Source organism: Phocoena phocoena, chromosome 20 (genome assembly GCF_963924675.1).
Source record: "Phocoena phocoena chromosome 20, mPhoPho1.1, whole genome shotgun sequence".
Classification (NCBI taxonomy): Eukaryota; Metazoa; Chordata; class Mammalia; order Artiodactyla; family Phocoenidae; genus Phocoena; species Phocoena phocoena.
Genome location: NC_089238.1, coordinates 32,671,139 through 32,696,862, shown reverse-complemented (window position 1 = coordinate 32,696,862; position 25,724 = coordinate 32,671,139). Strand labels below are relative to the sequence as shown.

At 40.0% G+C, this 25,724-nt stretch overlaps 1 protein-coding gene across 1 annotated transcript in view; it reads left to right on the top strand.

Moving 5' to 3' along the window:
- The first annotated feature begins 413 nt into the window (after window positions 1-413).
- The window catches only part of CSNK2A2 (casein kinase 2 alpha 2), a 38,582-nt gene continuing 13,271 nt past the window's right edge, over window positions 414-25,724 (top strand). The window contains exons 1-5 of the mRNA XM_065898739.1: window positions 414-522; window positions 1,407-1,518; window positions 10,165-10,266; window positions 12,631-12,681; window positions 22,223-22,282. Of these exons, the coding sequence (XP_065754811.1) occupies window positions 419-522; window positions 1,407-1,518; window positions 10,165-10,266; window positions 12,631-12,681; window positions 22,223-22,282 (429 nt within the window). The 5' untranslated portion in view covers window positions 414-418. The remainder of the gene's footprint in view (window positions 523-1,406; window positions 1,519-10,164; window positions 10,267-12,630; window positions 12,682-22,222; window positions 22,283-25,724) is intronic.

Here is a 25,724-nt window from a genome sequence, read left to right as displayed (position 1 = left end):
CGCTCCTAGTGAGCGCGGCCCCTTTTCCGGGTGTCCTCCTCCTCCTCCTCCTTCTTCGCCACCGCCGCCGCCGCTACCCTTTCCCCGGCCGGCGGCTGCCGCTGCTGGTGCAGCCATCGCCGCCGCCGCCGCCGCCGCCGCGGGGCTGCGAGCCAAGCGGAGGCCGCCGCGGAGCGCGAGAGCCTCCCGCCCCGCCGCCCCGCCGGTCGCTCCAGGGCCGGGCCGGCTCGGCCGGCGCCCCCCGCGCCCCCAGCCCGCCCGCCCCCGCGGGCCCGGCCTGGCGCGGCCGCCCGCAGCCGCGCTCCTCCTCCTCCTCCGTCGGTCCGCGGCCCGCCGCCTCCTCCGCCCGCCGCCCCGCGACCCCCGCCGCGCCGCCGCCGCCTTCGGCGCCCCGCGGCGCCCCCCGGTCCCGCCCGCCATGCCCGGCCCGGCCGCGGGCAGCAGGGCCCGGGTCTACGCCGAGGTGAACAGCCTGAGAAGCCGCGAGTACTGGGACTATGAGGCTCACGTCCCGAGCTGGGGGTAAAGCCGCCGCCGTCCCCCGCCGGGCCCTCTCACCCCCACCCCCGCCCGGCCGCCCCCCGACGCAGACCGCACTCGCTCCCCGCGATCTGTCCCCCAGCGATCTGTCTCCCCGCTGGGCCCGTGCTTCCTCGGGTCTGGGGTGGGCGGCAGATACACACACACACACACACACACACACACACACACACACACACACACACACACACACACACACACACACACACACACACACACACACTATGTTCTCGTCTCCCTCTCCCCCCTTCTCGTTCCTTTCTCTCCGCCGTGCGCACCCCTCTCTCCCGCTCACCCCAGGGAATGCTTTCTTACTGACAAGTGTAGGGGTCCAGGGACCAGAGCCTGGTGGAAGTGAGGGAGCGGCCCTTCTCACGCTTTGGGGTTTCTATTGGGGTGGGAAGTCAGCAGCTGTATTCTTGAGCTATTAAAATTCTCTGCCTTTTTCGTTTTTTGAAATGAGGCTGGGTGGGAGGAAATTTTTTAAAGACGTCCAGACTCTCAAAGGAGGGGCTGTCTACCTTTGGCGTGTGAAGTATAAGGCAGGTGCTGTGGGCAGAGGGGCACTTCTGAGCCTCCAGGATGGTGATGCTTTGCTCACCTCTCTAGATTGGCTCAGACCCTTGCCTTCCTACCTCATCTCCCCCAAGTTAATGAGGGACCAGTTAGGTTAGGAGCTGCATCCAGTGAAGGGAGCCAAGTTTATGTTGTGGCTTTCATTTAGGTAATGAGTCGTGGCATGATGTATATAGACAGTTCCAAGTTCTTGATTAATGGAAGTGGCTGGATGGGGGTGTGTAGTGGGCATAGGCTCAGTTAATCCCAAGTCCTGGCATTTATGTGTCGCTCTTTCTTGCCTTTCACAGTAATCAAGACGATTACCAGCTGGTTCGGAAACTTGGTCGGGGAAAGTATAGTGAAGTATTTGAGGCCATTAACATCACCAACAATGAGAGAGTGGTTGTCAAAATTCTCAAGGTGAGTGTCTTATGAGTGGCGTTAAAATTTCTTTTTCACAGGTCAGGAGGATATAAACTACTCCAGCCACATACTAGAATGAGTAGTACAAGCTCTCATTTTACATATCTTCTGCCTGATGTCTCTCTGTTACTCCTCCCACCCCGTTTTCCTGTGAACTTTCAAGAAAATACACAGACCTGTTTCAAATCATGATAGTTCAGGAACGTTCTTGTTCTGAAATGTAATTATAGGGTCCCAAAGTGAAAATTCCAAAGGGTCTCCATTTGTTACAAAATAAATAGGTATTCGGGAGCAAGAAGAGCCTTTTCGTGAAGATCCTGTCACTCCAGGAGCTCCCTGAGTATTGAGCTGCTTATTCCAGAGAGGAAGTTGGAAACAATTAGAGTAGCTTCTTCGAAGATGAGCTTGAAGCCTGAGCGGAGGGAAACACCTCAGTGGATAATCATTGTTTTTTCTCCTTTGGTGATAAAAGTTTCAGGTGGGGTGGATATAGTGAGCCAATAGTGTCAGGAAGCTTCATTGTTGCTTATCAGCTAGTAAAAGTGAAGTTGGGAGCAGTGGGGGATACACTTGTAATCACAAATAATAATGGGAACAAAACAGCCTGAATCTGGTTTAGCAGCCTAAGTTTGTTAAACATACACCTTTGTCATCTCTTGAATGAAGGCATGATCTTAATGAGCATGAAGTTTGGCTAAATTATCTTCCAGGTGACTGATTGTGTAGCTTTGATAATGTTTTATAGGGTGTACTAAAAAGTACTTCTTAGAATCTGTGAAGGGTATTCATATCATTGCTAGATTATTTAATATGTGTGCATGTCATTTAGTGAAATCTTGAGATGACCAGAGTGTTAATATAAACACTTTTATATATACAAGAGTTACATTGTGGCCATTTTGAAGAGGCTTTGTGAATAAGAATGTGGGATTGAAAAGCTGTTTTTGTATCTTAAGTAGAGTTAGGGCAGCTGTGTCCCTATTTAGAAAGAGGGGTCAGGCTTAGACTGTCTGAAAATCACCTTTCCGAAAAGTGATCATCTCTATTACGCAGTACCATCCTGGCCTAGTGATGAAGAGGCAGGATTGCAGTTGAGAGAAATAGGCAAATTATTTGTGCTGTCAGAAACACTGGGGTAAGAAGTGAGGAACTGATACTGAAGACGTGGAGTTTTTAACTCTCCTCTTCCCTAAATATGAATTGTACCTACAGAGTCATGTGATCTTTTTTGTTTGTTTTTCTTCACAAGCATAAATATTGAAAGAAATGTTCTCTTCAGAGAAATCACCTGGCAAAGGCATACAATTTTTTTCTTTATACATTAGCATAAATATTTTTAATATAAGCTGCTTAAAATCTCTTTAGGAAATTTTAAGCAAGGCATAAGTTGAAATTAGGAATATCCACATTCCATTGCTGTACATTCAGAAGAATGAACTGCTGACTCTAAAGCAATTCCAGAAAAATGTCTAAACATTTGTGCGATGGTAGCATTTTTAGGGTAAGTGTGCAACTTCCTGTAGTGTCTTTTTTGAGAAGGAACAGCATTCAGGTGTACATGTAAATAACAGTACGTTCATTTAGGGAAGCATCCCGTTGCCCTTTAGTCATCCTTGTAGAGAGCTTCATAGCCTCAGTTGCTGGATAGCTTTTCCCCTGCTCTAAAGATTCGGAGGATATGTTTAGGGAACCCAATATGGAAGCTGAAGGTTATTTTTAACCGACAAGAAATGTAGGCACAAAGAAACATATCTAACATCACTATGTTGAAATAACCCTTAGCCAGAACTCCTGTTTCCCATTCTTCCTGTCTCTTACTGCTCATTTTAGCACTGGACTATAAGATCTTAACGTTGAGCACAGAGTAAGTTCCAGTGTTCTCGAATAAGACTTGGGAGGCCCCCTTGATGCTCTGGCTAATGAAGTGTTGTTTCTTGTATCTTTTCCACACAAGTTCTTCTCAGAGTGCAGCCTGAACCACCTTGTTTCCACTGGTGAAAACTACACTCACTTTCTGTCTTTCAAAGCCCTGTGACATTTCTCTCCAGATTTTGTTCTGTCTGAAGGATGGGGTAAGAAAGTACTAATGGTATTGTCAGGTTTTCTTGTTCGGACGGGCTGAATTAAAGTAGATTAAAAGTATTGTTTTTTAAAAAGAATAGGGTCTTTACTCAGTAAAGTGCCCCTATTCAGATAAGTCAAAGTTATGACTAATACCTACTGTTGTGGTGCTTGGCCACAGGAAATTAGTTCCTTAACAGAGTGCCAGTTGCTCATAATTTGAAGGAATCCAGAAAAAGCTTCCTTTTCATCTAGGCGTACTGTATTTCAACTTCAGGAAGGAATTATATATTGATGTGCACATTGTGACTGAGACAGAGGGTACATTCCTTGAGGCCAGGGGCTGCCTGCTTTTTTGGCAAACATTCCGTCCAGTCCTTTTCAATATATGACAATGGTTGGATGATGAATGACCACAGAGGGATTTTATATCATTTAATTTACATCAGTAGATTTCTCAATATTTTGGTGATCAAAAGATATTGGGGCTATTAAGAGGTTTTAGGAATTTAGAAATTGGTGAGCAAAATGTTTCTGTCTATGCTGAAGTGAGATCCTGAGTTGGAAATCTTCAAAGAAAACTTTCCAATCAATAGGGAGGTTATATCTTTTTTTGACAGAAATTGTTTTGAGGAGAAAAGGCCGAGGTGGGGAGGGGGTGGATGGTAAGGGTTAATATAGCAGGGCAGAAAACCACTTTTGTGCCTGAGGTTTCATCTTGATTTTGAAAAGTCAACTTTTCAGTTCCTTTTTAGTACCTCTCAGGAAGGTATAGACAAAAACATTTGGCCATTTTGGACAACTTTTAGCACTTTATGAGTATCACCTATGTATGGATTTCATCTCTTCTTAGAGTCCTTGGGATCCTTCGAATTCAACTGCTGTTTTCTAAGTAGAAGTTAAGAGCAATACCAGTTTTTTTTTTTTTTTTTTTGCAATACCAGTTTTTAAAAAACAAATGTGCAGGCTTTTGGACCCATGCTGCAAGGACTGGAAATCCTCATATTAGGTTTCCTGTTGGTAGTCTTATTTTATACAAAGAGCTTGGCTGTCCATTTTTTCCCTCCAGAAATTAATTATCAAGCTTCAGACAAAGAATGATGGTAATACAAGTTTATTTTTTCAGCATGTTTAGCCTACTTGTTTGTAGGTATATTTAAATTTTTGTACTTGCAGGAGGTAGTGTTAAAAGAAGGATGAGATGACTGTTGATTACAGATTTTTTTAGTTACTTCATAGTGGGCTGGTGGCTGTTTAGGTTATATCAAAATGGTGTTTGCTCTGTGCTTTCTCATTTATTTCTACTTCATCAGCTGCTAGGTTTTTTACCTCCATTTACTTTATTAGGCAAGTGTGCCAAGACATCATTGTTCTGAAACAAGACATTGATACTAATTTATCTAAATATTTTGGTGATTTCTAGTTTCTACACATGTCTCATGGTATAAAAAGTGTTAAAAAGAGTATTATTAAAGTATTAAAAATAAAAATTTGGGGACTTCCCTGGTGGTCCAGTGGCTAAGACTCTGCGATCCTAATGCAGGGGGTCTGGGTTCGATCCCTGGTCAGGGAGCTAGATCCTGCATACAGCAACAGAGATCCCGCGTGCTGCAACTAAGACCTGGCACAGCCAAATAAATAAATGAAAAAGTATTTTTTTAAAAAAAATAAAAATATTAAAAATTGTGAACTAGTCAGTGCTGTTTCTAATATTGTGGTTGTGGGGTCAGACATTGAGAGTGTGGTTAACCTGTGAAACAGAGTCACAGGATAGGGGAGCATGGATATTACTAGAACCCAGCCTCTTTTTTACGGATCCAGGGGAACCTGCAGTTTGCTCGGGATACCATGGCTGGTGGGGGCAGAAGCACTAGGTTCACGACCTTTGGTCCCTCCCATGGAGTCTTGGTAGATGTGAGGAAAACAAGTAGGACATTTGCTGGATGTTCTGAACTGTACTGGAAAGATGGCCAAGCACTCACTGGAAGTCAAATGGAATTAATTTGTTTCCAATGATTTTGGGAGTTATTCTTCTGAAGGGAAATATTTGACATCAGAGGGTTACTGGTTGAAGTGTGGGATAGGTTAAAGCCCAGAGAGCTATAGGGACCCAGACTTGCGTTCTCTGGTGTGTATCCACAGCAGCATGTTTAATGTGTAAGTGAAATGTTACTTTCTTTTCTTGTTTGATACCACAAGAACCAGTGTTTTTATACTTTTTTAACCCATACAGTTCTTCCAAGTCTCATCCTGATCACTTGCTCAGAGAGCAGAACCAGTAGTAGAAAGGACTGTACCATCCTCTCCATGAGATTCAAAAGTCCTGCTATGTGCCTCACATTTTTACATAAAAAAATTTTTTTTAATCTAGAATAAACAGTTCAAGACGTTGATAATGTAATTGAGAAGATGAGAGTTGAAAGATAGGGGCAAATTTGCTGTGAAGAAATAAACACTGCTCAGATAATGTTTATATTTAGGTCAGTCATGATGGATTTTAGAGATGCTACCAGGGTAATAAAATAAAAGCCATCATCCAGACTGAGCTTTCTTTCTCCTCTATCCTACATTCCTGACAACCATTGTTCATTGTAATTGTTTATTGCAGGTGATGAAATTAATCTTAGTGGAGCAGTTGTTGCTTTGGTAGTGGAATAAAAGTAATCCCAGATTTGAAAGTTCTGAGCTATATTCCTGCCTTCCTTGAATTTATTAGTTCAGTTATGCTTGGAAAGAAATTAAAACAGGACTTTGCCTATTAACATTTGCTGGCATTTATTGAGGTCATAATTCTTATGCCTTTGGTAGACATTACTTTGCAAATTCAGTCACAATTAAATGCTAGTAATTGAAATCATTCTCAGATCTGGCTTCTTAAAAATCTGCTGTAAGTAAATAGGACAGATTACTGGCCTTATCAACTTTTGTCTTTCTAAGCAGCCAGTACTAAATTGGTCTTTTGTTTTAAAATGTTTAATGTTGGTGAATAGGGAAAGAGAAAAAGGACCTTACTCTTGGATTACATTGAACAAGGTTCTCCTGAATAGCTGGGAGTCTTTGCCTGTGAGCAGAGACCTTCTGAAAAAAATCTGTTTTTCTTTGTTTTCAGAGCTCGTGCACAGAACACTTTTTTTTTTTTTTTTTTGCGGTACGCGGGCCTCTCACTGTTGTGGCCTCTCCCGTTGCGGAGAACAGGCTCCGGACGCGCAGGCTCAGTGGCCATGGCCCACGGGCCCAGCTCCGCGGCATGTGGGATCTTCCCGGACTGGGGCACAAACCTGTGTTCCCTGCATCGGCAGGCGGACTCTCAACCACTGCGCCACCAGGGAAGCCCCACAGAACATTTTAAATGAGTTTTTCCCCTTTAAATATTCTCTCTAGGTGTGTGCCAAAATTAATTTATTATTGAAACTTGATTTAATACTTTAATTTCTTTTTTAGCTTTTTTGCCATTTTATCTACTAGACTTGGAGTTTAAATTTTTTTTGTTTTGTTAAACAGCTAAACTGATTCAGTTAGAACCAGATATTCTCTGAATTGGAATAAATGAACCTTAGGTGAGACAGAGGCTTTTTCTAGCATGCAGGATGAAATGTGAAATGATGAGATTGTGATAGAAATGTATTCTCCACTTTAGTGATGGTGAATGAATGCAGACAGTGGGCTAGAGGGTCAGAGCATCCTTATTTCTGTAAAAATTCATGGTTTATTTTCCTTCGGATGCAATGATCCTCCCTTATAAATCCTAACTTTTTCTCTTCAATTCTTTTTATAGAATTTAAATCTTTGCTTTCACTCCCTAGGAGCTCATTGGTTTTTCAGCTTCTGGAGCATCTCTTAGGTTCAGAGGAGTGAGCTTGAGGGTAAAGGGAGTTACCCGTAGCCTGGGTCCTGTAGAGACCTGGTGCCCCTGCTTTGGAGGGGAGTGTCCTGAGCTGTACATCACTCTCCTTTTTCTTACAGTCTCTTGGTCTTTTGCAAGTATGTGAGAACTCCAGCTGCAGTGTGACTCCATTGTGCCACTTCAGAATTGTCCTGCTGTCCCCAGTCTCTAGTTTGGGAAGTTATTGGACAGGTGTCAATTGGGTAACAAAATATGCTTCACATGCTCTATAGGTTGCCTTTAGACATAATGAAAAATATGTTCATCTTAACTGGGTTGTCTAGGAACTGGGTGCCTGCCTGATCTGTTGCTGAATAACGGGAGAACAAAGCAAGGCTTTATATGGGGCATTGTCATAGGAGCAACTTATTTAATGGATTACCCCTGTACTAATTCCCTGTTAGAGGGAGAAGAGGGATTTTGGTGAACACAGGCTTCTTCTGGCTGTTGTGTTTTTCTCCCTCTGTTGCCACTCCCACAGATGTGTAACTGCTTTCCAATAGTGACTCTAGAATTCTACACTATTGACTCTAGAATTTTCTTACATTGAATATACTGGTATCGGCTAAATTTTTAGATATGATAGCCAGCTTTTATTTTTCTTTTAACTTACTAACAAAATTTCAGACTTACAGAAAAATTGCAAAAATTGCCATATCTCTCACCCAGATTTCTCAAATACTGACATTTGTTTCATCCTTTTCTCTCACTCTTTCATATATATATACACACGTGTATATATATATATATATATACACACACACACATAGATGTGTATGTGTGTGCATATAAATAATTATATTTCTTTTACATGTCTTAAGTGCCTGAGAGGAAATTGCAGTCATCCCTAATTTCCTCTATTTCCTAAATACAAGAACAATTGCTTACATAACCCACAATGCCATGATCAAAAATCAGAAACTAACATTGACGCAGCGCTGTTAATCTACAGCTCTCATTCTCATTTGCCAGTTGTCCTTACAGTGTTCTTTATAGCAAAGGAAAATCCCAGACCGTGTGTTATATTCAGTTGTCATATCTTTTTAAACTGGAATAGTTGTTCAGTCTGTGTGTTTCATGACATTGACATTTTTGAAGCTTATAGGCTACTTATTTCATAGTATATCCTTCTCTGGCTGTTTTCTGACCAAGTTGTACTTCATATTCAAGTGCTTCATTTTCCCAAAGTATTGAGCTCTGTAATTATGAAAAAGGGAAGTAAGGAGTAAAATTCCTAAGTGGACGTGGGGAAGAACCACAGTAGCCAGATCCATTCTACTGAAAATCCTGACAAAGTGGAGTGGACATGATTATGGCGGCTGGCTTGGAAGGTTGCAGCCAGATTCCAGTCTCTCAATTGAGCACCCTCTTACAGGTGATACAGGTGTTCTGTATTTCATAATTCCTCTGTTTTCTTGTGTGTTCAAGCTGTAGCTTGGTGACCAACAAGAGGTTTCTCTGGCATGTGTGTATATTACATCTCCCCCCATCCCACCAGCACCACATACACACAGGCTTTTTCAGTCTTGTTTCATGGCTAATCCATTGGACTCTCTTTGCCTGTGCTTTTATAACAGTGTCTCAGTGGTGGAATACTCCTTTTCCTCAGTTATGTTTCTTCCATAGCCACACTTGGGAAATGAAAGCGCAGTGGCTAAGAGTGAGGCCTACAGTCAGATTGTCTAGATTAGAAGCCTGCCCCCACTTTTTAGAATTAGCTGTGCGACCTTGGGCAAATAGCTCAACTTGCCTGAGTCTACTGCATAGGAATTTTGTGAGGATGAAATATGATTTATTACTAACTAAAATTTTGAAAATAATAAAGCTAACATTTATTGACTGCTTCCTATATGCCAGTCACTGTTTAAGTACTTGATAAGTACTTTATAAAGCATGATTGATTATGATAATGCTTATTTTTCCATAACTACTTTTATTCTTCTTCAAACTCTTTAGCCCATTTAAGACAAGAAATAACATACGTAAGGCTAGTATTTCTGATTAAGGTTTTTGATTTTTCTATCCAGCAGATTGAAAGGTTTGTAGGTAGTGGGAGTTTTCAGTCTCTGCTGTGTCAGAGGTCAGTTTTCTCCTTTGCTGACCCATCATCTCTTTCTTTAGGAATGGGATCTCTTGGGAAGTTAGTTTTACTAGCTCTGAACTGATTTCAGATTCTAGATATTAAGGGAATGGGAGTGGAGACAGGACACGGGAGCCAGCAGCTGGGAAACAAGTTTGTAACTTGATGTCAGTGAACTGGTCTTCGCTCCTAGAAGACAAAATTACATGCAACCCATTGGAAGAGCAGGTGTCTCACCATTTTGTTTCAGTTTTTCCATTTGTGAGTGCATGATAGACAGCTGTTCAGAGCTATAACAGTTTCCATTTGGCAGTTAGTTATCTAGTAAGCATTTTATTTTTAAAGTATGACATGGGTATTCAAAATTTTATGTGCCCCAAATGTAACTACTTAAAGATTTGACACATAAGCTATATGAGTCCATGAATTATTTGATTCTTATGAGAAGGCCCATTTTATCTCTTCTTTCTTTTCTTTTTTTCTTCTAATTTAGACATGCCCTTTAGCATAACACAGTGTGCAAGATAGTACAATATCCATTTGATATAAACATTGTTTTAAAGTTTTATTTATTAACTTCAAAAGGAGTCTTACTTCTGATTACTCTTGTGTATTTAAGCCAGTGAAGAAAAAGAAGATAAAACGAGAGGTTAAGATTCTGGAGAACCTTCGTGGTGGAACAAATATCATAAAGCTGATCGACACCGTGAAGGACCCTGTGGTAGGTGCCTGGTGCTTGCGGGAGAGAGTGTGTGTGTGTTTGTGTGTTTGTGTATGTCAAGTCACAAAACCTGAAAATAATGGGAAACATCATTATAATATAGTGGGAATGATTGTGTTTGTCTTTACTACTAACTGATTTTGAAAACCAGAAAAAGTCATGGTGGCCCAATGATAAAATAGCCACCACCACTTTTATGGAACCTAAAAGTTTATGTAGAAAAAAATCCCTGTCCCAGGTTTATTACCTCATTATTTTGATTTGGCCCACAAACGTTTGCTGAATATTTCCTTATGGCCCTGCTTTTCTCCCAACTTTGAAAGCTTGTTACTGCCAATTAACATTATTTTACCTCACTTAAGTAAGCCTGACATTTGAAAATCTGGGTTTATAGAAGGAAATAAGAAGTGTCTCCATGTGGACACTTGCCATAGAGAGCTGAACAGCCCCACAGACCCCTTGAGGTCACTATCTTGCTGTTTCTCATACTGGTCTTTAATTCTGCATCCACCATTGGGGCTCACATTGTATATGCAGATGCAATTTAAATATTTTTGTTAAAATGCTTAATTTTTAGCCATTTTAGATGTGCTGTTTAATTTTGTTTTCTCTCTCCCTCGGGAGTAACGTAACCTTAAGTGTTTATGATTAGCCAAGCTTCCCATTCAATTTCTGTTCTTTACCTGTTCTACCTCGAATATTTCCCTGTTCTCCCATGATAGCTTTTTAAGAAGTAGGTCTTTGCTTCTATCTGCTAAAGACATCCACATAAAAATGTAGCTAACATGCATTGAATGCTTACTGTGTGCCAGGTACTGTTCTGAGTGTTTAATGGTATCATGTCTTTTAATCCCCACAACAGTTCAGTGGGGTGGGTAACATTATTGTCACATTGTATAGATAAGAAAACTGAAGTCTGCAGAGGTTAAGTAATTTGCCAAGATTACACAGTATCATTGAATTGAAAAAAAGAAAAGTTTTTCCTTTTGGACCCTGAAAAGATTGAGAAGGATGGTTGTGTGCTGGATTCTATCTGAGGCATTAAAAATGTATCCCAACCTTATCAGCTCAGGTTGATTTTACATTGACTAACTCTGGACTACATAATCCTTGAAAATGGCCTGCAGTGTGGGCCAGTATGTAGTTTTATACTTAGAGCATCTTCATTTTGCTTTTTTTTTTTTTTTAAGTTAACAGAACTTAATGATTCCTGTCTTACTGTTTTTGTAATTTGTTACTCAAAGCATGTATGTGTTTTACATGATATGTAACGCAAGTAAATCAAGGTGAACGAAAACCAATAGGGAACCCTCATCCCCTAACTTGTAGGGGGACAGGCTTGCTCCCAGCCTATAGAGAGATCTGGTGGTCTTGTTGAAACTTTCAGCGTTGGGCCAGTGAGGAATCCTTGCACCAGGTCTGCTGCTTGCTCAAAGACTTGCATGCATGCACTGTGGCCTATTTCCTAGGTAACTTTTACTTGCTTCCTTGAGCAAAACTTCACAGCTGTAAAGATTTCCAAGATGATTTTATTTCTTCCTATAACCCTTTAAGCCCCTGCTTTTCTCTCAATTTTGAAAGCTTGTTACTGCCAGTTAGCATTATTTTACCTTACTTAGGTAGATGTGACTTTTGAACATCTGTATTTACACAAGGAAATATTGAACATTTTGTACTCATTGCATTAAAGATTATAGTACTCAAAAATACTTGATTTTATATGATTTGTGGAGGAAACACATCTTTGTAAAGTGAGACATTCTCTAATTGTCCCTAGCCAAGGCAATAATTTCACATTCTGCCTTACTGATAATTATAGACTTTTCTGGATCCTAAAAAGACCAGTAATAAATTCCCAAGACCTATGATAATTCTGTAAAATGCATCTGGCTCATTAACCCAAGATGAAAACGTAACACTCCTTTTGTAGTTGGCAACCTGGAACACTGCAGAGTATAAATCTTCACATAATGTGCCAGGCCCACTGACAGGTTGGTCAGAGAATACAACTCTTCTTAAAAAACAAAAACAAAACCTTTATTATGAACTTTTGCAACCATTTACAAAATAAAATGAATAGTATAATAAACCTCCCTGCACACATCACCCAGCTTCAACTCACATTAAGCAGCTTGTGGCCAACTTTGTTCCATCTATACTCCACCCACTTCCCAACAACCACCATCCCCAGTTGTTTTGAAGCAAATTCTAAACTTAAAATTTCAAGAGGATTCTTTCTTAATAGGCTCTCCCTGATGAGTGAATCTCTTTCATCTAAGTGGGATTTGGGGGTGGGCCAGTACAACAGAAGCAAATTACATTTATTGTTTGAAACTTACAAAGCATTAATATTCTCTCTTGCAGTCAAAGACACCAGCTTTGGTATTTGAATATATCAATAATACAGATTTTAAGGTGCGTATATACTTTTTCTTTCTGACATGGGGTTAATGGGGAGTGGGGAGGTGGTGATAAGCACTCTTGATACTCTAGAACACAAGGGGGGCGGGAAAGGTTATTGGTGAGAGCAGCCGGGAAAGGTTATTGGTGAGAGCAGGAAATAACATTGGATTCCTTAAAGCATTACTACAGAATGCAGAAAGTGGTTAGGTTCTTGCACAGGTGGAATTACTCATCACTCTTTGCCTTGCGTACTCTGGGGAGAGCTGCTGGGCTGGGTCTAAGTTAATGCCTCATTTATAACGCTCCTGTTGTAGACAACGTAGTTTTAGGTAGGTGTTAACTTTAATTTTCATACAAATCTTATATTACTGATAGGAAGTGATAAATGGATACGGGACTTGTATGGAAAACAAGTCAGTATAGTACCTTGGATTCAAGCTGTCAGATGGCATGTATATTCATTCACACTGTACAAAGCAGATGACAGAGTCACGGTGCTTTAGAAAAGCCCTATTTTGGGCTATTTACATTTCTTCTGTTTATAAGGTGTGTTAATTTAGACTTTAAAGTGTTCCAAAAGCGTGGTTTTAAGCTGTTTTTTTGTGAATTTGTTTTTATTTTTGTTCAAACACTGCAACCTTCTGATAAGGAGCCAGGCATACTGGACATGGTAGAGCATAATATGAAAACCAATATAAAAACAAATAGTGGTGTTGATTTTTAGGGGCATTTAGAGAACTTTTAGGTGAATATAATTCTCTGTCAGTGTTTGAAAGGCTTGTGGTTTTGTTTTGATGGAAGTTAGGACAAAACCAAATCAGCAGTTGAAAGTTGATGCTATGGGGAGTGATGCTTTGGGGTGAAAATGAAAGAATCTTATCCTCGCATTTACTTTTTCTTTGGTAATCACTCTAAAATAATTAGTGAAAATAAGCAGAAGTGGATATTATGACTTATAAAACAATAAGCAAGTTTTATATTCAGTGCAGTCATCCCTTGGTATCCATAGGGGATTGGTGATTGGTTCTAGGAGCCCCAGGAATACCAAAACCCGAGGATGCTCGAGTCCCTTATATATTAATAAAAATGGCATAGTATTTGCATGTAACATATGCATGTCATCCTGTATACTTTAAATCATCTCTAGATTACTTGTAATACCTAATATGTAAGTGGTATGTAAATAGTTGGTGGAGCACAGCAAATTCAACTTTCTGGAATTTTTTTTTTTTCAATCCGCAGTTTGTTGAATCCTCAAATATGGAGGGACAATTGGATGGCTTTTCCCACTTGTAACAAGTTTCCTTGTTGATGTGACTCCTTAAAGGTGAACTCTAAAAAGTGGGATGTAAATTTTTTCATTAACTAGCAGAGCAGTGCTTAGCTGGTAGAGTACTGTGCTGATACACGTAACTGATCACACTTTTGCTATGAACAACTGAGGTTTATCAAGATGTACATGATTGCGAATGTGTTTCTTAATAGGCTTTAATTAAACCAAACATTTTCCTAATGCAAAAGTTTAAAAGCTGGTCTCAATGGAACTTCATAGTGAAATCCCTCAGGTTTCAGTGCTTCTGCTTCCTTAATGAATTTTTACCAGTTATCTAGCCACAGATGTAAAAATTTCACTTCAGTAATTTTTTTTTAATTTTTTATTTATTTATTTATTTTTGGCTGCATTTGGTCTTCGTTGCTGTGCACGGGCTTTTCTCTCCAGTTATGGCAAGCGGGGGCTACTCTTCATTGCGGCGCACGGGCTTCTCATTGCAGTGGCTTCTCTTGTTGCGGAGCACGGGCTCTAGGTGCACAGGCTTCAGTAGTTGTGGCACGTGGGCTCAGTAGTTGTGGCTCGCAGGCTCTAGAGTGCAGGCTCAGTAGTTGTGGCACATGGGCTTAGTTGCTTCGCAGCATGTGAGCTCTTCCTGGACCAGGGCTGGAACCCGTGTCCCCTGTATTAGCAGGCGGATTCTTAACCACTGCGCCACCAGGGAAGTCCCTCACTTCAGTATTTTTGTGTTTTTTAAGTTGACAGCTGTTCTGTTGATTTAATAACATACAGAGGATCAGTTTTTAATTCCTAGAGAAATCTTACTTCTTACAAAGAGGATGTTTTGGTGGCATATATTCTCTAGGAGCTTCCTTTAAAAGGGTCATGGGAAATTGATGTTTTTTGAGGCTTGCATAGCTGAAAACATCTTTATTTTATCCTCCCAATTAATACATTTGCCGTGATATAGAATTCTAGGTTGTAATTAATAATTTCCTCAGAATTTTGAAGAGATTGTTACCACTATTACCACTGAAGCCATTCTGGTTTCATCTTATATGTAATCTGGGTTTTTTGTTTTCTTTCTTCTGAAAGCTTTTAGTATTTTCTCTTTATTCTCAGTCTCTGAAATTTCACAGTGATGTGCTTTCATACAGGTTGCTTTCATCCTTTGTTCTGGGGACTTACTGGGCTTTTTCAGTATAGAAACCCATGTCCTTCCATTTTGAAAAAATATTTTTAATGTTCTTTTATTTTTTTCCCTTTCTTCCTTGTTCTCACTTTCTAGAACTCATTCGAATGTTAGACTTCATATATTGGCGTTCTATTTTCTTCTCTGAATTTTAAAAATAGTATCCTGTTCTTTTATGTTTTATGTAATATCTTCTATTTTCTCACTGAGAATATGTGGGGTTTTTTTCCCATTATGTTTTCTTCTTCATGTCTTTTTCTGTTTTCCTTCCAAATTCCTTTTTGGGGGGTGTTTTTGGGTTTTGTCTCTGCTACAGTTGTCTGAAATGTCACAGTTATTGAATGTCTGCTCCCTCTGTAGAGTAATGAAATTACTGATTACTGATTGTCAGCTCCCATCTCAAGAGTGCAAGCCTGGCTGCCGGCATCCCTAGTAGCCTCAAGTTGAGGAGAGCTGTAGGGAGTGCCATGTAGACTTTCACTTAATTCCCCCTTTTCAGTGTCGTGTTTTTAAACTCATTTTCCTGTCTTCAGCTCAATCTCTTTGCCCTTTTTCAGTGATACCTGGGGTCAATAATTCCTGAGCCTTTCTGTAGTTTTTCATTGTGAAGTGTTTGCTACTGGGCCCCCTCCACTGGCAGAATGTTGAGAGAATTCTCAGCTTTTTTTGTCTGCTAAGTCAACTGGACATCTGTTTTATAGCTTCAAAGTTTGTTGTCTCTTCCATTCTCTTAGCATTGTGAGTAAATCCCCCCGTTCCTCTTACGGTTTTTGTTTTTGTTTTTTTAATATTTATTTATTTGGCTGCGTCGCTTCTTAGTTGTGGCGTGCGGGATCTTTCGTTGCAGCGCCTGGGCTTCTCTCTAGTTGTGGCGCACGGGCTCAGTAGTTGCGGCACGTGGGCTTAGTTGCCCTTGGCATGTGGGATCTTAGTTCCCCAACCAGAGATCAAACCTGCCTCCCCTGCATTGGAAGGCAGATTCTTAACCACTGGACCAACAGGGAAGTCCATCTTACAGTTATTTTAGAGGAGCTTTGGGAAGAAACAGGTAGGATGGGTTGGTTCTGCCATGTTATTAAACTGTAGGTCCCCTTTGAATGTTCAAACGATGCCATTTTAGTTAACTTAAAATATCTTAAATATCAGGTAGTAGATGTGTGTTTTGGAAGAGCAAATCATAACAGGAAAATTACTATTTTTTCCAGATAGTATGACAGGCCATAAGTGGGGAAATCAGTTGATTTAGTGTCCAGTGTCCTTCAGGCTATTTTGTCCTGTGTCCATCTTATTAGGAAAAGATGTTTTTATGTATTTTTTAAATTTTACTGTTAAGTGTATTAATAACTTTTTAAGGTATCATCCAGAGAAGGTTTGTCCTTGGTTTAAATATCAGGGGTGAATCAACAGTGACACAGCCTGTTCTTTTCAGTATTTTTTATTGATACAATTGATAATAAATTTTGATCTATAATTTCTTTTTATTGTAGAGTCTTTCTGATTTTGGTATCAAGGTTATACTAACTTCATAACATAAGTTAGATAGCTTTTCCTTTCTATTCTCTGAAAGTTTATATAAAATAGGGATGACCTAGGTAGTAGGTATCTTCTGAGGTGAGCAAGGTAGACTTTGAACTACACTTTCCTTTTTAAAACATACTGTTGGTTAAAGTTTTATCCTGGTTTTCTATCTCTTCCTGAGTCTATTTGGATAATTATTTCTAAAGTTGTCTACTTTAAATTATATTCACATAAAGCTGTTAATAGAATTCTCTTAGGACTTAAAAACTTAATATGTCTGTAATTATGCTTTCCTTTACATTTGTAATATTATTTGTACCTTTACTCTCTTTTCTCTCTTTTTTTTTTCTTAAATCAGTGTTGCTAGAGATCTCTTAATTAATGCTTTCAAAGAATTGCCTTTTGGTTTTGTGCTCAGAGAGTTTATGTTAGGTTTTCTATTTCATTCTGTTTCTGCTCGTGTCTTAATTATTTTGTTCCAACTTTTTTTCTTTCTTCCTTAATTATTTTCTTTCTTGGGTTTTCACTGTTTTTTCCTGTTAACTTCTTGAGTTGAAGTCAGCTCATTTGATTTGTTTCTGTCTTTCTTAATTGGTAGTAAGTGTGCTTTAAGTCTGTACAACCCTAAGCACCATTGTAGCTACATTCCATGGTTATGTAACTCACTTCTGTATAGTTTTCAAATTACAAGTACAGATTCCAAACTTGTGGATTTGGGTTTTTCTCCCCAATCTTTTACTTTGAAAATTTTTAAATCTACTGAAAATTGGAAAGAGTAGCACAGTTAATACCCTTACATTACCTAGATTTACTAGCTGTTATTATTTTGCCACATTTGTAGTTATTTCTCACCTCTTCCTCACCCTCCCCTCTTTGTCTTTCTTTTTGTTGAAGTCATCTTAAAGTAAGTTGTAGTCATCATGATACTTCACTTTTAAATATGCCATCACTGGAACTAGGTGACATTTTCCTGTATAACCACAATACTGTTAGTACACTTAAGAAATTTAATATTTATATTATGATGCCATCTAATATATAGTATAGAGTTTATATTCAAAAGTTTCCCAGTAATTATTGTCCTGGGAATGTCCATTCAGGATCCACTTGGTATTTTTTTGTTTATTTTTTTTAATGATTCTTTTAGTTGGTTCCTAATTTGATTGCACTGTGTCCAGAAAACATGATCTGTATAATGTTGGTTATTTGGAATTTGTTGATGGTTGCTTTGTGGCTTTGGTACACAGTCATTTTTTTATATCAAGCTTGTTAATTTAAATCTTGTTCAGATCTTCTATGGCCTCGATAATTTTTTCCCTTGATATTTTATTTTGTGGTAGGGGTACTGGTTTGGTCAGTTTCTCCTTAAAAATCATCAGTTATGCTTCATATATGTCAAAGTGATAATAAAAGATACATGGTGATACTTAGAACAAAAGACAAAATTTGAAAGCAAATGAATAGGAAAAGCCAGTTTCTAAAAGTTGGAATGAATAGTTACAGAAAACTCCCAAACTCAGAATTGTCTCAAGGAAGCTAAGGTACTGTTTTGAGGTAGAAAGAGTTTTTGTTGAGACATGCTTCTCAGTTTTCTATGCCTTTGGAAAAGTATCAATAAAAATAAGTATATATTTTAAGTAAAATGTATATAATTTGGGCATTTAAAAAATGTTTAAGACATCCCAAATGGGCTCCATCTTGAGAAGATGGTAGACCCATATTATTCTGTAGAAAATTTTATATCTTTCACATAGAATTAGGCCTTGACTACCTGATTAACTACCTGTTAATGCTGTTAGGGTCTGATGTGGAGATGGTGCATTCACAGACTAAATAAAGTTTCCTTAATTGGGGGAACAAAATTTACTTTTATTATAGATCACTGACATTATTTTGTCATTTCTTTGTAAGACATTTTTGGGTGATTTGTAGTAACTTTGATGTCCTTGATTAATGATTTTTTCTGCTTCCATAAGTTTCTAAAAATGTTGCCCTTGGTTTCATTCTGGATCTTGGGGTTATGTGTGAACAGTGCTAAAATGGGTGCCTCCTGCATTCAGCACCTTTCACTTTTACTTTATTTCGCACTCCCCCCACTTTTTCTTCTCCTTTTACGTGGGGACCACTGGTTTCTGGACGTAGACTGAGCTGTGTATGGCAAGGAATATGCAAGCTGTGTGTGCAGCGTGAGAATTTGCTGTGCTGGTGATTCCCACATCTGGCTGGGAACCTTCTTGAAGTGAGAAGTCCTCCTGAATGACAGTCGTTAGGGATGGGGCCTTGGAATCTAGCTGCACCACGACTGGAGCCTGAAGAACTGTGTGTAGACAGCGTGAGTGAGGCCCACTTGTGGCCATTCCTTTCTGGATGTTGATTTTAGACCAAGAAGGCACTGATTCTCTTGGTCAAATTGCATTTTTCCCATTCTTCTTCTCAGACCTTCTGAGGTTAATTAAAAGTTCCAGGAGATTTCTACCTTGGGCCCTTGGAATAGTCCTGGAGTATAACTGATTTCTAGGGAAATGCCAGTGTGTTTGAGGCTTTGGAACCAAACTAGGATTGGTGAATAGTTTCTTTCTCAGCACCTTTGTGATCTTCGGGAAGTATAGGCTTGTTTTGTTTTTGGTAAGTCAATTACTTTATGAAAATGTAAATAAAACTAACTTCCTGACAACATTTTGCAGTTGGTTGGTTAAGGATGTTCTCCACGTAGCTAAGAAAAATGGAGGAGAAGCGTGCTTCTTGTGAAATTTCCCTTCCTAATTTGTCATGGAATCTTAGTACTTCTGTTTCTTGAAGACAGTTTTAATTTTGTCCCATTGACTAGTGAGCATCGTCAAAGACATTTATTGACTGCCTTCTGTGTACAAGCACAGAATTGCCACACGTGGTGTGGGCTATATAAAACATGTTATTCTGCTGTGCAAGGACAGAGTTGCTGTCCACAGACAGAGTTGTACGGTGGACCCTTGACATGCCTGAGGGAGGGAAAGTTCAGAGATCTTTAATCACCAAATCAGTGACTGCCAGCAGCTGTGGCATCCGTTCCTCCCCAGCATGCATATGCCTCGATACGCAGGGGTGGTGGTGTGGGGCTCTTGGCGTGTGGGCAAGGTGAAGAAGCCTCTTGTTGTTCACAGCGGAGTGAGAAAGTATCCTGAGAACTTCGGGTCACCGTCAGTACCTGAGTGCAGAACATTAACTCTAGGCACGCTGCTGCTGTAGGTGTCCTGTGAGCGCCCCAGAGAACAGTGAATAGCCTGGGGGTTCAGAGAAGGAAGAGACCACTGTAGGTAGGCTCTGTGGCACCCGGATGGGATGGTTATGACTTTACCAGCTTAAGGGGGAGGGGCAGGCATTCTAGATATGGGGGAGGGAAGAACAGAGGTGGCAAAGACAGGTTTCTTTGGTCAGAGTGGGGAACTCCTGGGGGCTGCAGTGGAGAAACAGCTACAAAAGTTGGAGGAAGGTACTCCCTGGACTCTGGTGAGTCCTAAATTTCAGGCCCGGGTGGTAAAATGTTACAGGTGTAGTTTGGTCTCCTCCTTCCCAGAGCTCCTGAAAACCGAAAGTGAATATCAGCCTGTCACTCAAGACTTTGTAATGTATTAGGCCTAAACCCTATAGTCAGCTAGTGTTTTTGTGTTACATAAAATTGATATTGGTTAGAGTAGCTAGAAATACTGTGTTGGCAGCCCAAGGACATTTGTTTTTATCCCTTAATACTCGCATGGATGCTTGGGATAGATACCGCATGGTATGAGAGGAAAGCCTTCCGTGGATAAAGGTCCAAATAATAAAATAGCCCATGTTTGTTTTCTGGAAATAGAATATTCTAGCCCTCTGAGGGTTATTAGAAAATGCCCTTTTCACTTTCATTGTCTGTTTATTGACTTGAGGTGCAACTTGGCACAGTCTCTGGGAGTGATCTCCTTAACTCTCAGAGGAAGAGCTGATTTGGCACCCGAAGAGATGTTATCTTCGGCCTGTGTCTGTACATACAGACTGTCAGTGTGCTGCAGAGAAGCCTTTCTTGCTATGCAGAGCTGGGGGAGAACAAAACACTTGGGTGTTTAGCTGTTATGCAGTTGAGTCTCTCGGGAGCAGAAGTGGTGGCACGTTCATGCCATTGGGCCTAAATGCAATTCAGTCCCAAGCAGGGTCAGCCTTCAGTAGTGGAGCAGCTCCAAGCCACCACCAGTATACTGGAAAGTATGTGTTCATTTTCTACAGTGCCATGAGTGAAATCAGACACTCTTACTAAGCTGGAGGGAGAATTACTCTTACTTAAAAGGGGAAATTTGAGAAAGAGGCTAAGTCCTGGTGTTCGAAAATGTTGGATTCGATTCTTGGTAAATCTGTTGTTTTTCATAAAAAAATTTTTTTGAACAGGTAGTATGTTTGCATGGATCTAAAATATAAAGTGGTACACAGTGTAAAGTCATTCTTGCAGATACAAATATGCATGTGTAGTGTTAGTTTCCCCTCCTTTTTTACACAAACGCATTTTATACGCTGCTCTGTGCTCCTTGGAGAGATTCCCTACATGGCTTGAGTCTTCCAGTAAAGAGAGAAGCAAAATAGGTTTAATAAAGGTGTACTGATTAATTTTACGGAAGGTGCTGCTTGGACTGATGGGGAAAGAGATTTACTTGGAATTGATTGTCTAAAATAATAATATAGTTTCAGATGGGGGTTTGTGATGATTTAAATGAACCTGGATGCGTAAATTCTACTCCGTCTCTTAGAAATTGAAATTAAACAAACGGACAAAACTCCCAGTGAGTGGGTCTTTGGATTACCAATTACGAAAACTTACACTGGTATGTCATTTAGGCCTGGAATCATTTTCAGAACTGGTATCCATCCATCCATCCCTCCCTCCCTTTTTTCCTTCCTTCCTTCCTTTTTTTTAAACATCTCACTCCACCACTCCTTTTTTTCCCCCCTAAACATTTTACGTCTTTAGCTCCCATCAGTTTTTGCCTATGAAGTGTTCTTTTTTCCAGCCTGGAAGTGGTTTTGAGGGAGTGGAGGTTATAGATTTTTTTAAAAGTCTCTTGCCATCTCCAAATGCTATAGCAGTTCATTTTCCTTGCGTTTCATGAACAGACTATCTTGCCGTCATTTTACCATGTGGGCTGATGAAGTTTTTCGGATTCTGCTATCTGCTCGGAACTTGGTTCTCTAAAGTAAACTGTGGTGCTGCAGTGGGGATAGTTTGTTTGAAGTTCAGTAAGAATATGAGGACAATTGGACGACTTGGACTTCATAATAATGTAATTGTGGGTGTTGATATCATGGAGCATTACACAGGTTTTTAAAAGATCCAAGTTGGTGTAAATGGTTTTTTTTCTTCTCCCCTTGGAATTCCTTTCGTTTTTTCTTCTGAAAACCAAAGTGTTAGACCCTTGTCTTTAGTCTTTGTCCTCATTTGTTCCAGATCAGGTAGTAAAAAGTGGTGGGATTCTTCAGTGACTTAAGCACTAAGTTTACAGAGAATAATGACCAACTTTGGATAACAAGATGCAATAAGACCAAATTAACTTAATGTTTTCTGCAATCTGTTTCAGCAACTCTACCAGATCCTGACAGACTTTGATATCCGGTTTTATATGTATGAACTACTTAAAGTAAGTGACATAAACTGTGAAATTTTTCAGGATTATTCATTAAAGAAGTTTTCAAGAGGACACAGAGACCTCAAGAATATTTCTTGATACCCAGAGAATTTAGTGGTGTTTTTTGGTTTGGGATGGGGGGCTAACTTACAATGAGGCCTCCATTGTGGACTCTTTACATAGAAACTTCAGTGGAACTGAGAATGGTTAAGTTAGTGGTACTGGGGACAGTATACCAGAGGTTAGAACATAACTCTTGTTGGTCCTTGGTTTTTTGTTTACTCTTTTCCATTTTGTTTTGTTTTTGCTGCTTAATTAATACTTACTACTAGTTTTCATTACATAACAAATTACCCCAAACTTAGTGACTTTTTAAAAATGATTTATTATTTCCCATAATTCAGTGAATTGGCTGAGTGAGTCTTTTGGTCTGGGTCAACTTGACTAGGGCAAGATGGTCCAGGATGGCCTCATTCACGTATCTGGGATGGCAGCTGGAATAGCTGAGGTCTCATTCTCCAGAAGGATGGTCTGGGCTGCTTCCCATGGTGGTCTCATCAGGTCCTAAGAGCAAGAGAGGGCAAACCGCGATATATGTAAGCACTTTTCAAGCCTCTGCTTGTGTCACGTTTGCTAATGCCCTGTTGGCCAAAGCAAGTCATGTGGCCAAACCTAGAATCAAAGGGTGGAGAAGTAAACTCCACTTTTCATGGGCAGAGCATTGAAGTCACATCGTGGAAGGACATGCATACAAGGATGGTGGGCATTTTACGGCATTTTACATCCTCTTCTTGCCATTTCTCATAGTCCCCTTCTTGTATGAGATAACCCACCCGTTTAGCCCCGGCTTGTTAACCTTAACATGCAAGAAGAGGTGATGGGTGGACCTTCTAGGAGACTGAAATTTTCAAGTGTTATTGATTGACAGAGGAATGATCTTTTTTAATTTGGTTAGGTAAACGCTTAAGTAAAGAATTCTAAAAAGGTTTGTAAAATGGAATACAGTGTTTTTTTAGGGTCATGGATCACTAAGAATCTAATGAAAGCTATGAACCCCACCCCGCCCCCCGCGCCACCAATGCATGTAAAAATATACATCATTACATAAAGTTATAGGGTGGAATGGATGGGTCTCAATTTAAGAACCTCTAAAAGAATATAGAGGTGTCTAAGGTATTGGTATTATTGAAGAAAATTGTCAAGATGGAGTTTTGATGGGATTATGAACAGCTGCTCGAAGAAAATACAAGTTAAATCAAGGCTTAGTCCTTTAAGGAATGGGAATTTGAAGGACTAGCTTTATGTGAAGTGAATGTGTTTTCTTACAAGCACTTACACAACCTAATCATTCGAGCCAAGGTGGTGGATTCACTCCTATGGCGAATGAGTCTTTGTCATTAAGATCAGAAAGATGAAGAAAGTTGAGCTTGGTTTATCACACCTTTCTACCTTTCTTCATATCCCCTCCGGGCTAGAATGGAAGGCCTTGGTGGGCAGAGGTTTGCAGTGCTGTGAACTGTCAGGCTAGTCTGTTTCCTAGGGCTTCTCAGAAAATCCCAGGCATTCACTCCGTGAGAGCAGCAATCCAAATCTCACAGTTGGTTATTTTTTTTAAGTAAGGTATTAAGATTTTGTGGTTAACTAGCACACCAAAGGTAAGATATATAACCTAGTGCAGTTGTCCTTAGATCAGGTAACAGCATAGCAGTGATACAGGCTGGTCGTTCCGATGGCAGTGTCTGATGTCCTCTCTGCCTTCTGGGGGTAGCAGCTATGCGGTGGGTCATACTTTGTGCTAATGAGGCAGAGCCCCAGATGAAACTTGAAAAACCTCTTTCATGCTTAATGGTCAGAAACGATCAGATTTTTAAATTGAAATAATTCCCCCAAGGAATTTAAAAGCAGTTAATAACTCCACAGGGAATCTGACTAGTGGCAAAAGAATTTATTCCCTTACTGTATTTGTTCAGCCTCTGCTTTCATCAGGTATTTTTCACACCTCAGGTACTGTGGTCCTAATTAGTTTATTCCTTTGGACAAAGACCAGGCAAAATAACAGAATCAACACTTGCTAAATTTTCTTATAGAAAAGAAAAAAAAAAAAAAAACGGGGATGGGAGAGAGGAAATGTAGGTGGAATGTAGAAAATGCAGAAGGAACTAGGCTGAGGGTTGCAGAGTGATTGCTCAGTGACTCACTGAGGCTTCCCACCAGGTCTGAGCTCCTGATTCAGATTTAGGGAGGTGTGTCCTCAGGAGCCGTGGTTCTCTACAGCACTGCCACAGAGCCACTGTGGAATCTTGTTACAACTGTTGGTATAAAATAAGACAAAGAGAAAAATTAAATTGAAGTAGAACCTACATAGATGAAATGAATAAATCCTAAGGGTATAGTTTTTTGATTTTACTTAAGTGTGAAACCTTCACCCACATTGACACAGAACTATGCTGTCCATTACAGTAGCTACTGTCCGGAGGTAGCTATTTAAATTAAGTAAAATTAAAAAATTCAGTTCCTTAGTCACACTAGTCACATTCCAAGCATTCAATGGCCTCATGTGGCTGGTGGCTACCATATAGTGCAAAAAATAGACTGTTTCTCTCCTTGCATAGATTATATTCTCACCTCTACCACCATAGTTTAGTTTTCCCTGTTCTTTTTTTTTTTTTTTTTAACATCTTTATTGGGGTATAATTGCTTTACAATGGTGTGTTAGTTTCTGCTTTATAACAAAGTGAATCAGTTATACATATGTTCCCATATCTCTTAGTTTTCCCTGTTCTTGACCTTCATATGAAAAGCATTGTACACTGTATACTCTTTTGTGTCTGGGGAAAGCAAAATTTGCTTATTCTTGGATTGTTGGTTCTATGGATCATTCTCTGGATTATATATTCCCTCCCACTTAAAGATGCCTGGTACAGTGCCCTTGCTAGTCTAGTCCAGTGATTTTCCACCAGGTTAACTTTGTCCCTCAGGGGACATTTGGCAATGTCTGGAACCATTTTTGGTTGTCACAGTTGGAGGGACACTACTGGCATCTCATGGGTGGAGGCTGGGGATTCTGCTAAACATCCTATAATACACAGAACCGCTCCCCACAACAAAGAATTATCTGGTCCCAGATGTAAACAGTGCTGACGTCGAGAAACCCTAATCTTGTCCCATGGAAAACTCCACCTTGCAAGAGCTCTCAGTGTCAAGCACATAGTAGGTACCATACGATTATGGGTTGCTATCATTATTCAAAGAGTATATTATGGGCCTCATGTAGGCTTCAAGTGCTTTTTAAGACAAGCCAAAGGGCCCAACATTGAAATTTATGAAAATAGTTACTGTGTTAGAAAAGGGAGATTTAGGAGCAAAGTTTTATATTGTTTAAAACAAAAAACAAACTTAACCCAAATAAGAAATGGGTGAAAGATCTGAATCAACATTTGTCCAAAGAAGATAT